Raw genomic sequence first — 15,577 nt, 5'->3', positions numbered from 1 at the left:
AACTTGAGAAGTACTTAATTAGGGTCATGAACATGGAAGTTTTTATTTTACTTTTTGCTCTACTTTTATATATTTTTGAAATTTTCGAAAATAAAAAGTCAATTAAAAAAGAACCAACAGAGTAGTGGAGGAGGAACAGTCTTTTCAATAAAGGTATTTGGACATATGGATTTCTACATGATAAAAGCAGAAATCTGACCCCTATCCTCAAATCATGCACAAAAAATCGAGTCTTCAGTAGACTTAGAACAAAAAGTAAAAGGCAAAATAATAAAGCTTCCAGGAAATAACATAGGAGATTAATTTCCTGAAGTTGATATAAAGGAAAACTTAAGCAGCTCACAAAAAACCCTATTAATTATAAAGGAAGACTGATAATTTTGACCATATTAAAACTAAGAACTTCTGTGTATTAGAAAACACCATTTCAAAGAGTGAAAAGACAAAGGACTGTTATCCAGAATATAAAAAGACCTCTTACAAATCAATAAGAAGGTAAGCACAATCCATCAGAAAGATGGACGATGAATTTTACAAAAGGTGGTATTCAAATTGCCAATAAACATATAGAAAGATGCTGAACCTCAACAGTAATCAAGATATATAAATTAAACCACAATGAAAATACTACTATACATCCATCAAAAAGGCTAACTTCCACAAATTAATGGCAAGTGTTGACAAGGATGTGGAGCAACAGGAACTTCCATACACTGCTGAAGGGAGTTTAAATTGGCACAACTACTTTGGAAAATGGTTTGGCTTTCTTTACTAAAGTTGAAGATATGCTTACCCTATGACCCAGCAATTCCACTTCCAACTATAAACCCTTGCATGCATATAGTCGTATACAAGAATATTCATAATAGCATAATTTTCATAATAGCATAATTTGAGCTGGAAACAGCTCAAATTCCATCAACTGTAGAATGGATAAGTAAATTGTTTCACAGTCACACAATGGAATACCATGCAGCAATGAGAATTAACAAACTAATGTTAACACCCAGCAACATGGATGAATTTTACAGACATAATGTTCAGCAAAAGAAGCTGACAAAAAATACATAATATATGAGTTCATTATATAAATTTAAAATCATGCAAACCTGACTACATTATTTATACGTACATGCCTGAGGGTTAAATTATAAAGAAAAACAAGTAAGTGAATACACAGAAGTCAAGATAGTGGTTACCTTTTGTGGAGATGGGAAAGGCAACAGTGATTGGGAAGCCTGATGGGGGCCTCTAGTATGCTGACACTTCTTCCATCACTGTTATGTTTCCATTCCATCCCAATTTTGGTTACATACATTTTCACTTTATAATAATTCAATGAGTTGTACATTTTCTTTGGGGGCACTTATCTGTATGTGCCTTATATTTGAAACAATTTTTAAAGTTAACCCAAAATAGTTCATGTGTTTGACTTTGACTTAAAAAAAATCTTATCCCTCAGGAAAAAAAAACAGAAAAATGATCACACAGTTCACTAAGTAAATAAGATATAACTCTGGATTCATGTGTATTATAGTTTTTTTCTTCTCACTTTAATAAAAAGATACCAAAAGCATGATAACATAATATATTAATTACATTTATTTTAACTACTGACAACTTCATCACTCTTAAACATCAGGATGTTCTCATCTGTCAGTGCACCAATCTTTCCCATATGTAGAATTGTATATAGCTGTAAATCAGAGCCCAGAAAAATTTACTTTTTGCTATTTACAAGTAATTTTCATATTGCTACAAAGGCTTAAAAATTAAACTTGTTATGGCTCATACCATTCCATTAACTTAATGTGCCATACTTTACACCTTCTCTTTCCCATTGTTAGATATTTGTTCCAATTTTTTACTCTTCTAAATAATTTTAGTCAATATTATCGTGCCTACAGCTTTATCATTCTTTTGGTTTATTTTCCTGGAATAGGCTCCCAGGAATAGTAATGACAGGTCAAAGAACATTTAAAGTCCACTATATGGTGACTACTATTCTAGGTGCTTTGCTGCTGATCATTATGAAAACCTGCAAGGTAGGTACTATTATTCTTATTTTACAGACAAAGAAATTGAGGCTCCAAAAGATTAAGCAAGTTGTTCAAGGTCATATGACTAGTAAATATTGGGAATTGAACCCAAATCAGTCTACCTTCAGGCCTGTGCTTCTCCGTCACCTATATTACAAAGTTTGTATGACATCAATTGCAAACTCACTTTCCTTGTACCACAGCCTTGACAGGACTAAATATATGTATTATTTTTAATATTTGGATAGCTGCAAGTGGTATTTCATTGTTGGTTTTTAAAATTTTTATTGCAGTAACATATATACAACTCAAAATTTCCCATTTTGAACACTTTCAAATGTAAAATTCAGTCATAGTAATTATATTCACAATATTGTGTTACCACCATCACCATCCACAACCAAGTCATTTTCATCACACCAAAGAGAAACATTGTATGTATTCAGCAATACCTCCCCATTCCACCCCCTAACACTCCTTTGTTGTTTTAACTCATTATTCTTTGAAAACAAAAGGCTGAATGTTTATGTTTATTAATTTTTATTGCAACCTTTTGAAATAATTTTTATAATTATCAGGAGTGAATGCATTGCAAACCTATTCACATACATTGTGCTTTGAAGTACCATTTCTGCCATCTCACCTCTTCAATGGGTAAGTCCTGGAGCTGTGGTAAGGAGCAAGACAGGATTCCAATAAGGAATGGAGTAGGTGAGCACACAATGTCAATCATAGATGCTGGCAGAACTGGAATATAGGTATGCTGCCAGGTAAATGGGTACAGCGTGGCTACCACAGCATGGCCACATTTTGATAAGGTGCTAGCAGAGAAGAAAGCAAATGGTGTCACATACAAGGGAACAAACAGAGGGCCTTTCACATATTATGTTTAAAAAGTTATAAAAATTGGTGCCAGCTAATGATCATAGATTAACAACTCTGTGACTACCCATTACTTTTGTTTTAATTTGAGATACAATTATCCAAAGATCTAAAGTGTACAATCAATTGCCCACAGTACCATCATACAACTGTGCATCCATCACAATTAATTTTTCTTTGAATTTTTAGAACATTTTCACTACTCCAGAAAAGAAATAAAGACAGAAAAAAAGGAAACTCAAATCCTCCCATACCCCTACCACCCCCCTTCCATTACTGACTCATAGTATTGGTACAGCACATTTGTTACTGTTGATGAAAGAATGTTAAAATACTACTAACTGTAGTATATAGTTTGCAATAGGTATATTTTTCCCTATATGCCCCTCTATTATTAACTTCTAGTTATAGTGTCATACATTTGTTCTAGTTCATGAAAGAGATTTCTAATATTTGTACAGTTAATCACAGACATTGCCCACCACGGGATTCACTGTTTTATACATTCCCATCTTTTAACCTCCAACTTTCCTTCTGGTGACATACATAACTCTGAGCTTCCCCTTTCCATCACATTCACACACCATTCAGCACTGTTAGTTAATTCTCGCAATGTAATACCGTCACCTCTGTCCATTTCCAAACACTTAAGTTCACCCTAGTTAAACATTCTGCTCATAATAAGCAATCGCTCCCCATTCTTCAGCCTCGTTCTATATCCTGGTAACTTTATATTTCATGTCTATGAGCTGACATATTATAATTAGTTCATATCAGTGAGACCCTGCAATATTTTTCCTTATGTGTCTGACTTATATCACTCAATATAGTGTCCTTAAGGTTCCTTCATCAACCTTTTTTTTTTATCTTCATTTTATTGAGATATATTCACATACCACGCAGTCATACAAAACAAATCGTACTTTCGATTGTTTACAGTACCATTACATAGTTGTACATTCATCACCTAAATCAATCCCTGACACCTTCATTAGCACACACACACAAATAACAAGAATAATAATTAGAGTGAAAAAGAGCAATTGAAGTAAAAAAGAACACTGGGTACCTTTGTCTGTTTGTTTCCTTCCCCTATTTTTCTACTCATCCATCCATAAACTAGACAAAGTGGAGTGTGGTCCTTATGGCTTTCCCAATCCCATTGTCACCCCTCATAAACTACATTTTTATACAACTGTCTTTGAGATTCATGGGTTCTGGGTTGTAGTTTGATAGTTTCAGATATCCACCACTAGCTACCCCAATTCTTTAGAACCTAAAAAGGATTGTCTAAAGTGTGCGTAAGAGTGCCCACCAGAGTGACCTCTCAGCTCCTTTTGGAATCTCTCTGCCACTGAAGCTTATTTCATTTCCTTTCACATCCCCCTTTTGGTCAAGAAGATGTTCTCCGTCCCATGATGCCGGGTCTACATTCCTCCCCGGGAGTCATATTCCACGTTGCCAGGGAGATTCACTCCCCTGGGTGTCTGATCCCACGTAGTGGGGAGGGCAGTGATTTCACCTTTCAAGTTGGCTTAGCCAGAGAGAGGGGGCCACATCTGAGCAACAAAGAGGCATTCGGGAGGAGGCTCTTAGGCACAACCATAGGGAGGCCTAGCCTCTCCTTTGCAGCAACCGTCTTCCCAAGGGTAAAACCTATGGTAGAGGGCTAAACCCATCAAACCACCAGTCCCCTATGTCTGTGGTCATGTTAGCAACCATCAACCATTTTTTTTAAAGATGGTTTTGTTCACACACCATACATTCCATCCTAAGTAAACAATCATTGGTTCCCTGATAGTCATGTATTTATGTATTCACCACCATCGCCACTATCTCTATAAAGGCATCTCAATTTCTTCCACAAAGAAGGAGGAAGAGTCAAAGAAGATAGAGAGACAAAAGAAAAAGAAAAAAGAAAGAGAAAAACAAAACAAAACCAAACAAAACATGACAGCTAGGAAGCAACAAAAGGAAAGATAGCATTAAACTAAAGTAGAATAAAGAGTCAGACAACATCACCAATGTCAAGAGTCCCATAGTCCTCCCTTATATCCCCTCTTCCATGCATTTAGTTTGGTATATTGCCTTTGTTACATTAAAGGAAGCATAATACAATGTTTCTGTTAATTATAGTCTCTAGCTTGCATTGATTGTATTTTTCCCCAATCCCATCCTATTTTTAACACCTTGCAGTGTTGACATTCGTTTGTTCTCCCTCATGCAAAAACATATTTGTACATTTTATCACAATCGTTGCGCACCCTAGGTTTCACTGAGTTATACAGTCCTAGTCTTTATCTTTCCTCTTCCTTCTGGTGTCCCACATGATCCTAACCTTCCTCTTTCAACCATACTCACAGTCATCTTTGTTTCATGTACTTACATTGCTGTGCAACCATCACCCAAAACTGTGTTCCAAACCTCTCACTCCTGTCTTTTCCTATCTGTCTAGTGCTCCCTTTAGTATTTTCTGTAGAGCCGGCATCATGTTCACAAACTCTCTCATTGTCTGTTTGTCAGAGAATATTTTAAACTCTCCCCATATGTGAAGGACAGTTTTGCCAGATATAGGATTCTTGGTTGGCGGTTTTTCTCTTTCAGTATCTTAAATATATCACACCACTTCCTTCTTGCCTCCATGGTTTCTATTGAGAAATCCGTACATAGTGTTATCAAGCTTCCTTTGTATGGGATGGATCGCTTTTGTCTTGCTGCTTTTAGGATTCTCTGTCTCTGATGTTTGATAATCTGATTATTAAGTGTCTTGGCGTAGGCCTATTCAGATCTATTCTGTTTGGGGTATGCTGCACTTCTTGGATCTGTAATTTTATGTCTTTCATAAGAGATGGGAAATTTTCATTGATTATTATGTCTATTATTGCTTCTGTCCCTTTTCCCTTCTCTTCTCCTTCTGGGACACCCATGACACGTACATTCATGCATTTCATGTTGTCATTCAATTCCCTGAGACGTTGCTCATATTTTAACATTCTTTTCCCTATCTGTTCTGTTGTGTGTAGGATTTCAGGTGCCTTGTTCTTCAGTTCCTGGGTGTTTTTTTCAGCCTCTTGAGATCTGCTGTTGTACGTTTCCATTGTGTCTTTCATCTCTTGTATTGTGCCTTTCATTTCCATAGATTCTGCCAGTTGTTTTTTCAAACTTCCAATTTCTACCTTATGTTCACCCACTGTTTTCATTATACACTTCATCTCTTTTGCCATATCTTCCCTAAACTTTTTGAATTGATTTAGCATTAGTTGTTTCAAGTAGTAGAAGTGTAAGTTTGTTCCTTTGGGCCACAACTTCATTTTTCTTAGTGTAGGTTGTAGTTTTCTGTTGTCTAGGCATCTGATTTCCTTGGTTACCCCAATCAGGTTTTCCCAGACCAGAACGGGCTCAGATTTCAAAAGGGGGCAATATTAAGTATCAGGTTTCCCTGAGGGTGTGTCTTAGAAGATTGATACACCCTGTGAGGCCTCTAGTTGCTGTGATTTTCCTAACCTGACCAGCAGGTGGCACCTGTCAGCCTGTTGCTCCTGACTGGTGTAAGGAGGTGTGGCCCATTTAGTTTCTCTTCTGGCTGTTTTCCCCTTGGGCTCTGGGGTCTGGTTCTGAATGGAAGGCAGGAAGTAGGGCTGGGCACCACCTCCTTCCTCTTAGGGAAGATACACCCCCTAAGGAGTGATCATCAGCATTTAAATAGGTTCTCTGTCTCTCTGACTCTGCTATCTCTACCCTTGTCTGGATCAGAGGGCTGTGAAACTGAAAATGGCTGCAGCTTTTTCCTCTAAGCCGCCCAGTTTGAGAGAGAGGAAAAGGGACAGAAAGCCCCCTTCATGGCCAGTCCATGGCCCCCCGACCATCACCTGCCGGCCAGAGATAGAACCTAGTACTCTGGGCTCTGCCTCCCAGGACAGAGAAGTCCTCCAGCTCTTTAAGGTCAGTAGTCACTAAAAGCCTCTGTTTGCTTGTTGGAGATTTGTAGCTTGTATTGAGCAGTCCACGTTTGTTAATTAAAACCCCAGTTGGGGCTGGACTGAGGTATATTCGCTTGTTCAGAGAATGCTGCTCTCTATCACAGTGAGGTTTTGCAGTTTGGGCTGCTGTGGGGGGAGGGGGCTCCTGGCTTGGGTCCACAGTTTTTACTTATAGATTTTATGCTACAATCTCAGGCATTCCTCCCAATCCGGGTTGGTGTATGATGTGTAGACAGTCACAGTTGTCCTCCAGCAGTTATTCCAAATTATTTACTAGTTGTTCCTGGTTGTTTATTAGTTGTTCCAGGGGGACTAACTAACTTCCACTCCTCTCTATGCTGCCATCTTCTTGGTCTCCCCCATTACTTTTTTATACTTTATTTACATTTTAAAATTTAATTTACTGAAAATGTTTAATCTCAGTGAAGCTCTTTCCCACAATTTATCATGCTAAAAATTAGTATGTACTTAGAAAAGCAATATCAAGTTTTAACGGCTGTTTAAGAAAAATGCATTCAGAAAGGTAAATTTATTGTACACCCCAGAACAGTAATTACTACAGCCTATAGCAAATGGCTTTTGGATTATTTACTATTTGGAATTAATTATCTCTGTCACTATTCTACTTCATTAGCATAAGTAACTGAGAGGCTGTCCTAAATTTTTTAATATGCCTAAACTGTAAAATAGCAAGAACAAGTAAATCAGCAGTATGAAGTGAAATATTTTACTTATTTCTCACCTTAGGCTATTGGCAACAAAGATTACCCTACGCTCCAACAGGAGGGAGGCACAGACCTGGATGAGATGACACACACTCAGGCACTTAAAGAGACATTCAAAGTCGACATGTTCCAATCGAGAATCCAGTGGTCGGCAGAGTTCAATTGACTGAAATGCAATGATTTGAATCAGGGGAGCTGATGTTGAAAAACAATCTAATGTCAACACTAACATTATTTTAAAAGATAAATTCAGGAAGTAGAGTTTGCTATGAAGAGTTTATGACATTGCCTACACTAATTCCAAAACCTTATTTTTCTGCTTGTAAAGTTCTGGTAAAATCCTTTATTCTGTCTGTCAATCATTATGCATAATCTTCATTTATCAACTGAAACTGTCATTACAAAGGTGCTCAATCTATGTATGGCAAAAAACTTCTGGTTCCAGGGTCTAGGATCAACTATCTCACAGACCAACTGGGTGTTTCAGCAGTGCATTGTGAAAATAAACTGTAATTTTTCACAGTTTATAGAAAAGGGAAAAGTATGTCCTAAGGTTTCTAGAAACCCCTATTAGTATGATTTTATGGAATATACCAGGCCTGATTTCAAGAGGCTACCAAACACTCATAATCTGCTAACTTACCCCATCTCCAGCCCCAGGGAGATAGCTCTTAACTGTGATGGTGCGTCCAGGAGCTGGGAAAGGAGCTTCCATAACACTTCGCATAAATGGGTAAACCAGGGCTGGAGACATTTCTCTTCTCTTCTCTACTTCATCCAGAATCTACATGTACAAAATGTATTATTTTATTATGGACTTAGTTCAAAAATATAAAAGAATTCAATTAAAAGAACTGCCAACAAGTTGGTGTACAAACTTGAAAATAACACCAATGGAATTTAAGACAGATAAGCTTCTGCAACCAACAAAAGTTCATTAAAGGTATAAAGTTGTCTTTATACCTCCCAAAAAAGTTTCTCAAATAGATTGTCAACTTTTTTTCAGAAGAGAAGCCTCTTTTCACTTTTCTAAGGACTTGAGACTTAGGTAGGGACAAAGAAGGTGGCACTGACAATGATATCCTGCAATAAGGGGTCTGGGAAAGACAGGAGATGAGATACAGCTTCTGGCTATTTCTTCTTCAAGCCAGGAATTTTAAAAAACCAAAAAGAAGACATGGCAATAGCAGCTGGACAGAGACCTAAACTTAAGCCTTAAGCCTTTTTAAAGTCTATGCCACTTTAGCATTGCCTAGTGAAGCTGTTACAGAGGAAAACGTCACAGCTCAGGCAGAATACCCCTTTTCACAAAGACCATTCTTCACTCACCTTTGAAAAAAGATTGAAGCAGCCTAGGCGACTAACCATGCAGTATACCTCAGGGAGTCTCTTTCCTTTGCCTTCTGGCTAAAAGGAAAAAGGAAAAAAAAAAAAACAATAATCAAGCAGCACAAGCTCACAGATTTTACAAATTTTGAACTATGGATACTTTTTTAAAGTTCAGAGCAGAAATCAAGGCTTTCACCTTCACTGAAGACACAGAAAGATTGGAGAAGTGCTAAAAAAATGATAGTATAATCGATTCCAGGCTTGGTGGAAGTGTCTAAGCAAGAAGAAAGTCCCAGTATGGCTGGTGTATAATGCAGGGCTACCTCAGTTGGCTCACTCCTCAAATATACCCAGACTGGCATCTAGACACTATGTAAGAATAAATAAAAACATACCATTCTATTCTGGGGCAATCCATGGCTTAGCCCCACTTCGCTCTCATTGTCTAAAACTAACACAGCTTCTTTAATACACAGATCATTGAGTGGCCCTCAAACACACCTAGAGAGAGTATTTCTGAAGTCCCTAGTCTGACTTTACTGTTCCTTGACAAACCTGCTGGTATCCCAAGTCTGGAACTCACCAAGAGCTTCTTACAGTAACCAAACCACCGGCTCCCATCTTCACCAGTTAAGACAAAGGAGAACGTTTCACTGACAAAAAAATAAGCCAATAGTTATTTTGAGACCCATGGCATTTCTTGTGGAACAAACAATTGAAAATTAGGATCCAGTAGCAGTCATTTATGATGTAAGAGAGAGTATTAATATTGTTTTTATTTCAGGTCATATATCCTGAGGGAGAATGTCCAGGCCTTGCGAATATCTTGCCTTGGACTTGAGTGAGAACACAGGTATGAAATGAGATGCTGATACCAGTGCCTCCTTTCTTATTTAACCACTGTATATTGCCCAAAATAAAGACTGGAAGGGGGAATATTCTGGCATACTTAGTGATGAACTCTAACCAGATTGCCAGTGATTGCTAATTTCTGCTTTTTACTCTTCTATATTTTCCAAATATTATAGAGCAAATATATATAACTTATTAGGGGGAAAAAGACAACCATGGAACAGCCAACTCATTGTGAAAAAAAAAAACTTCTTATGGGGCTAACAGTAGAAATGGCAACACAAGAGCATCAAGATTGATGGCTGAGAGATGAGAGTGGCAATCAGGCTAAACTGGTTATGAAAGACAGCAGCTTAGTCTGGAGGCGTTGTGGCTGCTACTTAGGCAACAGCTAAGGTTATCATTCAGTAGATCATTGGTGTGTTAAAAGATCACACAGTCAAGCTTTTCAGCCTTAAATAGCATCATCAATAATTATTACAATTTTGAACAAATCCTATTTACAAACAGGATTAAGAGATGATGAGGGTTCAATAATTAAACCCTCTAGATATTGAGAAGAAATGCTTTAGCATTTCTCAATATGCCAAGCAAAATTTACCTTCCTTCTCCCACGCCTCCCAAATTGGAGCCTCTTCTTACAAGTGCCACAGGGGAACATACAACTGGGCTGTGACCTCTTTTATAAACTTGAAGGACAAATAAGATGCAGACATTATTCTGGTTTAGTTCTGTTTCTGGGGAGAGTTCCCAAATCCAAGTCTCCTTTCTTTTTCTGTCCACTTGGGGATATTTCTGATTGTATGTGAAGTGGAACTATTTTTTCCTGCAGAATTGGCAAAATGCAGAAACTCTCAAATTTGTTTTCCCTTTGACATTGAAATTATTCAGTGTTTTTCATTTCTGAGCCCCACATAGGAAATGTTCTAACTTTGCTTCTTCCTCTCCTCCCACAGCATCCTTGACCTGCCAGTGTCCACTTAGGCTTCAGTGCTGGCTCTACCCATTTTTCAAATATTCTGATTCTGCATTTGCAGTTCTGTCAAATAGAAATCAGATAAGGTAGTCCATTTACCTCTTGAGTTCTGAGGTTGGCACCCAGTCCTTTGAATCAGGAAAACAAAATTTTGGGATAACTTTGAGCCTCTCTTCAGTGTCTTTGGATTGCTTAAAGCCATGATCACCCTGAAAAAGATGCAAGTAGAGAAAAGAAATAAAAATCTCAGTCTAGTATCAGAAAAAGAGGACTCTGATACGCTTGAGCAGTCATCTCAGCATGGTTTTGTACTGTTTTACAAAATAGGAAGGCCAGTGCTAGTAATCACTGAAGATGCACTGAGAAGAGTTACTAAAAATAAAGAATCCTATTTTTACATAGAAATTATATGTGTGGAAATCCTATAATCTGGTGTAACAGTTATGACTGAAAATAGTTTCTTTACCAGAGGTAGAATCTTAATTCAAGATACACACACTTGTGAGAACCTGATAATTTCATCAATTGTGGGACAAAAAGTAAATAAATTCAAATTCATTCTACAATATACTGATACCAAGAACCTAGTCAGTTCAAGACACTCTCTGATCAATAATCAAAGACACTTTGAAAGGCAGATGAATGTTAGTTAGAAAAGACTCTACTTTTAGAATCCTTCCCTATATAATAATTTCCTTTCACATATAATCTTCGCTACCTAATTACTGATTTGCAACTTCCTATAAAATTTTAGCATGGAAGACCCCTTCGTACAAGTCTGGCAGTGTACTTTAAAAGTTTAAATTTAGTTTAATGGAAAGATATTTAGAAATTAGTATGACCTCTCCTACTATAAAAACCAGCTGATATGTCTATCGTATTGCCTACATGTAGCTAATAAAAAAGATCTTTCTAAAACAAAACATGAAGTCATTCTGGGAACTGGATATGAAACTTTTTAAAAATGGAAAACATATCTCAAGTTTTTTTCTTGATTGTATCATGTTCTATTTTTATATCAGTAAATGATTCACGATCATCTTCATTCAAGGTTTTCCACAACAGAATCAAGAAGGGCTCGATCAGCCCTTTCCTTCCCTAAATTATGGGTGCCTGAGGCATAAAAATGCCAAGGAACTTGCTTGGTTAGAGACATCCCGGAATCACTGCCAGAGTTAACTGGGTCCTTTTCTGGCTCTGAGCCCATTAATTAAGGCTGTGTGGAACAGGTTCAAACTCAAAATTTCCTTCTCCAAATGTAAGAATGATCAAAAACAATTAATCTCCTCTTGATCGGGAGATTTGGTTATTCAAGATTATATAAACTATTTAAGACTTTTTTGGTACTATTTTACTGAACAGTACTGTGCCATTATGCTCCCAGGCTACTTTGAAAACTTAAGCTTATATGAAACTTAAATTTATTATAGGGATGTTGATGACATTGTATTTTCTTATGAGGACACATGCAGGAAACATCTCTTATCTAAGTACAGTTGTGTTTCTCCAGAGTCATGCTTCACTAGCTTTTTTAATGAAATGTAACTCAGAGGGTCATAACGCCAAAGTTCTGAACTGGCTGGGCAGATAACTTAAATGAGAGAAGTGGTCCACAGAATAAGTTAGATAGTGAATACATGTTCCATATAAAAGCAATCAATCCTTACCAGAACCAGTTACATAATTTGCAGAGCACAACAAAAAATGAAAACGTGGAACCACTCTGTTTAAAAAGGAAAAAAAGTGCTGTTAAATATAAACTTTTTCCTTTCTTCTGTAGTCTCTCAACTTGTAATGATGTTTTTTATTTGCTATTTAATGTCACACACCCTCAGGCACAAGGATACTTGGGGAAAGAGTTGACCCTCACAAGTGCCTGGAGGAACTGTCCCAAGACTTGATGCACAGGGTTGCTGGGTTTTTCTTCTGGCCAGCCTCAAGATGACATTCTGTGCCCAGAGCAGAAGAGGGTTGTGGAGTCAGCCATCTTCCCTTTCCATGGGCTTGCTGCTCCAAACCACGGCAGCTGGGCAACTCCCAAGGAACTGCAACCTCCATGCTGGGACATGCTTGGCACCTGGATTGGGGGTGGTTAAGAGGCTAGTTTCTGCCAAGTCACCTGCTGAATGTGCCATGGTACTGCCAGCCCAGAGCAGGGAGGGCTACCATCATGCCCTGCCAGAAATGCTGTGGGGCAAGCTTGCCTGATCCCAATCTTCCCTGTATTTGTGCCCAGACTCCTGCCAGGGGTGGAGGTGGCAACAGTCTCTAATGGGCAAGGGGAGAGATGGGGCAAGGGAGAGGCCAGGTAGGGCCTGGGGCAGCAGGGGGCAGGAGACAGCAGCCAGAGAACTCGTGCTGGGGAGATAGCAGAGGTGGGACCATGCAAAAATCAGGGCTTTAAGACGCTGGCCAATCCCTACTGTCCCATCATAGTTCACCTACAAAACAGAAATTCAAGGATAAAATTTAAAACTTCCAGATGGTGCCCACAAAGCAATAAACCCCAAGCATGGGGCGCTTATGAGCGTGGGGCCCTGTGTCACAAGCCCATGAAGTGGCCCTGCTCTATACCCAGCTTCATTCAATTGCTGCCACTTAGGAATACAGGGCAAGTGTTGGCAGTTCTTCCAATTTCTTAAGAAAAGGCAGAAATAGATTTTTATGTGAAATTTGATTGTTAAACACTGGCAAAAAAAAATGTATCATTAATTTTTACAAAAACACTATGCAAACCAAAAAAGAAACCCCTTGTCTGAGGGCTCAATTTGCTCACTGGCCACCAGTTATCAAATCCTTATGTAACATCTTGTTTCTGTCTTTGTATTTGTCTCTACAGAGCTCACAGCCACATTTGGGGCCTATGTTGTAAGCTCTGAGGGCAAGGACCAAAAAGATGTTTTTCATCTGGATTCCCAGCATCTAGCCCTGGCAAATAGTAGGTGTTTAATATATACTTGTTGATTAAATGAATGAATGATTTTTTTTTAAAAAGTTAGAGAAATACCAGATAATATCATTAATAATAATAACAGCTGCCATTTCATAAGTGCATACTGTGCCAGGAACTGCATTAACACTTTACACACACTACATCATTAAATAAATCTTTACTAATAACAGATAACATTTTATAGTGCTACCATATGCCAGACACTGTTCTAAGTGCCTTACATAAATTAACTCATTTAATTTTCACTACAACTCAATGGGGTAGATACTAATATCATCATCCCCATTTAACAAATGAAGAAACTGAAGCACAGAGAGATTAAGTAACTGCTTAAAGCTAATAAGCGGCCGATGCAGTCTGCATCTGTGCTCTAAACCACTTCCCTATTCTGCCTCACTTAGTCCCCTCATTAAGGATGAGAAAATTGAGGTTTTGTAATTTCCTAAGGTCACTTGGTAAACAGCAGAACAAAAAATTAAAACAGTCTGGAAAACAAACTTGTTTTGTTTTTTTTCCCTTGGTGGCAACTTATGCTTGATATAAGATCTTGTCAAAATCACTTACTGGATCCTACAGCAAGCCCAGTATTGATAAAAACTACTTAAGATAACAATAAACAAGAAGAGAAGAAATAAACACACACCAAGACACAGGAACATTCCTGAATGCCCCTTGGCCTCCTTGTACCTACCTACCTTGCTAGGGAATTGTTGTATAACCTGGGGAATGTAACTTATTTCTGATGGCTTCTTCTGTAGAGACACTACCACAAAAAGTTCGAACAACTGATGTTCTTGTAATTCAATAAGATCCCGCTCTAAGGTCTGGTAGTGAGGATTCCTCTTGGAAGACTGCTGCAGTTGTGCTAAGCGCTTGTGGCGATCTGTAATGAAATTAAAGAGCAAAGCTTTTCCTTTGTAGCCCTAACTTCCTTCTAGCACCCAGAGGTCATGATCCATACAGGACTAATCTTCACACAGTATTGCTGAATGATGTTGACTAAGCATCACAGACCACATACGCATACCTTTTAGGACTACGACAGGACTGGTGCAGAACCTCACAGGCACCCAGGAGCCTTGCCCTGTGCTTTGGCGCACACATGACCCATCGGCTGCTGGGTTTCGCTTCTGGCCTGCCATGAGACTGACACTTTGTCCAATAATCACCAGGACACAAGAAAAAACACATGGAAAATGTCAGGAAAAAGCCCTGGACTGGCAACAGGTGCCACTGTTGGCAGCATGAAATCATGGATGGGTGGGGAGGAGATGTGATCAAAGAAGTGAGTCCTCCACAGAGTTAAGTGCATAGAAGGGAAGAATTTAATAAAATTACAACAAAAACTATCCTTACATCAAATAAACTCTCCTTGGCATATTTTACTAATAATGGATATATGCTAATATCAATACATTGCACTAAGTGCAAGAGGAAAAGTATGGAGTGGAGAAGGCATCTACTAGAAGAATATTCTTCACAAGAATGAAATTATGGAAGCGTATTATTTAAACAATGCATAGTAATACCACTCAAAACTAGATAGCATCTGTGCCAGTTTGGATGGATTATGTCTCCCCAAATGCCATGTTCTTTGATGCAATCTTGTGGGGGCAGACGTATTATTGTTGATTAGGTTGGAATCCTTTGAGTGTTTCCATGGAGATGAGACTCAATCAATTGTGGGTGAGACCTCTGTTTGGAAAATTTCCTTGGAGGTATAACCCCACCCATTCTGGGTGGGTCTTAATTGAATCACTGGAGTCCTATAAAAGTGTTCACAGACAGAAGGAGGTGCTGTAGCTAAGACAGACACTTTGAAGAATGCACAGGAGCTGAGA

The 15,577-nt window shown here is 38.3% G+C and overlaps 1 protein-coding gene across 5 annotated transcripts in view; it reads right to left on the bottom strand.

Annotated features, from left to right (window-relative positions):
* The window catches only part of DENND2C (DENN domain containing 2C), a 136,290-nt gene that overhangs the window by 10,968 nt on the left and 109,745 nt on the right, over window positions 1-15,577 (bottom strand). For all 5 annotated transcript variants that reach the window (XM_037826301.1, XM_037826304.1, XM_037826305.1 and 2 more), the window contains 7 exons: window positions 14,432-14,619; window positions 10,883-10,992; window positions 9,539-9,608; window positions 8,956-9,033; window positions 8,270-8,410; window positions 7,644-7,792; window positions 2,683-2,860 (listed from right to left, as the gene is read on the bottom strand). In XM_037826301.1, the coding sequence (XP_037682229.1) occupies window positions 2,683-2,860; window positions 7,644-7,792; window positions 8,270-8,410; window positions 8,956-9,033; window positions 9,539-9,608; window positions 10,883-10,992; window positions 14,432-14,619 (914 nt within the window). The remainder of the gene's footprint in view (window positions 1-2,682; window positions 2,861-7,643; window positions 7,793-8,269; window positions 8,411-8,955; window positions 9,034-9,538; window positions 9,609-10,882; window positions 10,993-14,431; window positions 14,620-15,577) is intronic.

This window comes from Choloepus didactylus, chromosome 2 (genome assembly GCF_015220235.1).
Source record: "Choloepus didactylus isolate mChoDid1 chromosome 2, mChoDid1.pri, whole genome shotgun sequence".
NCBI lineage: Eukaryota > Metazoa > Chordata > Mammalia > Pilosa > Megalonychidae > Choloepus > Choloepus didactylus.
The sequence above is the reverse complement of the archived record's forward strand: the minus strand, read 5'-3'. Positions and strand labels throughout refer to the sequence as shown.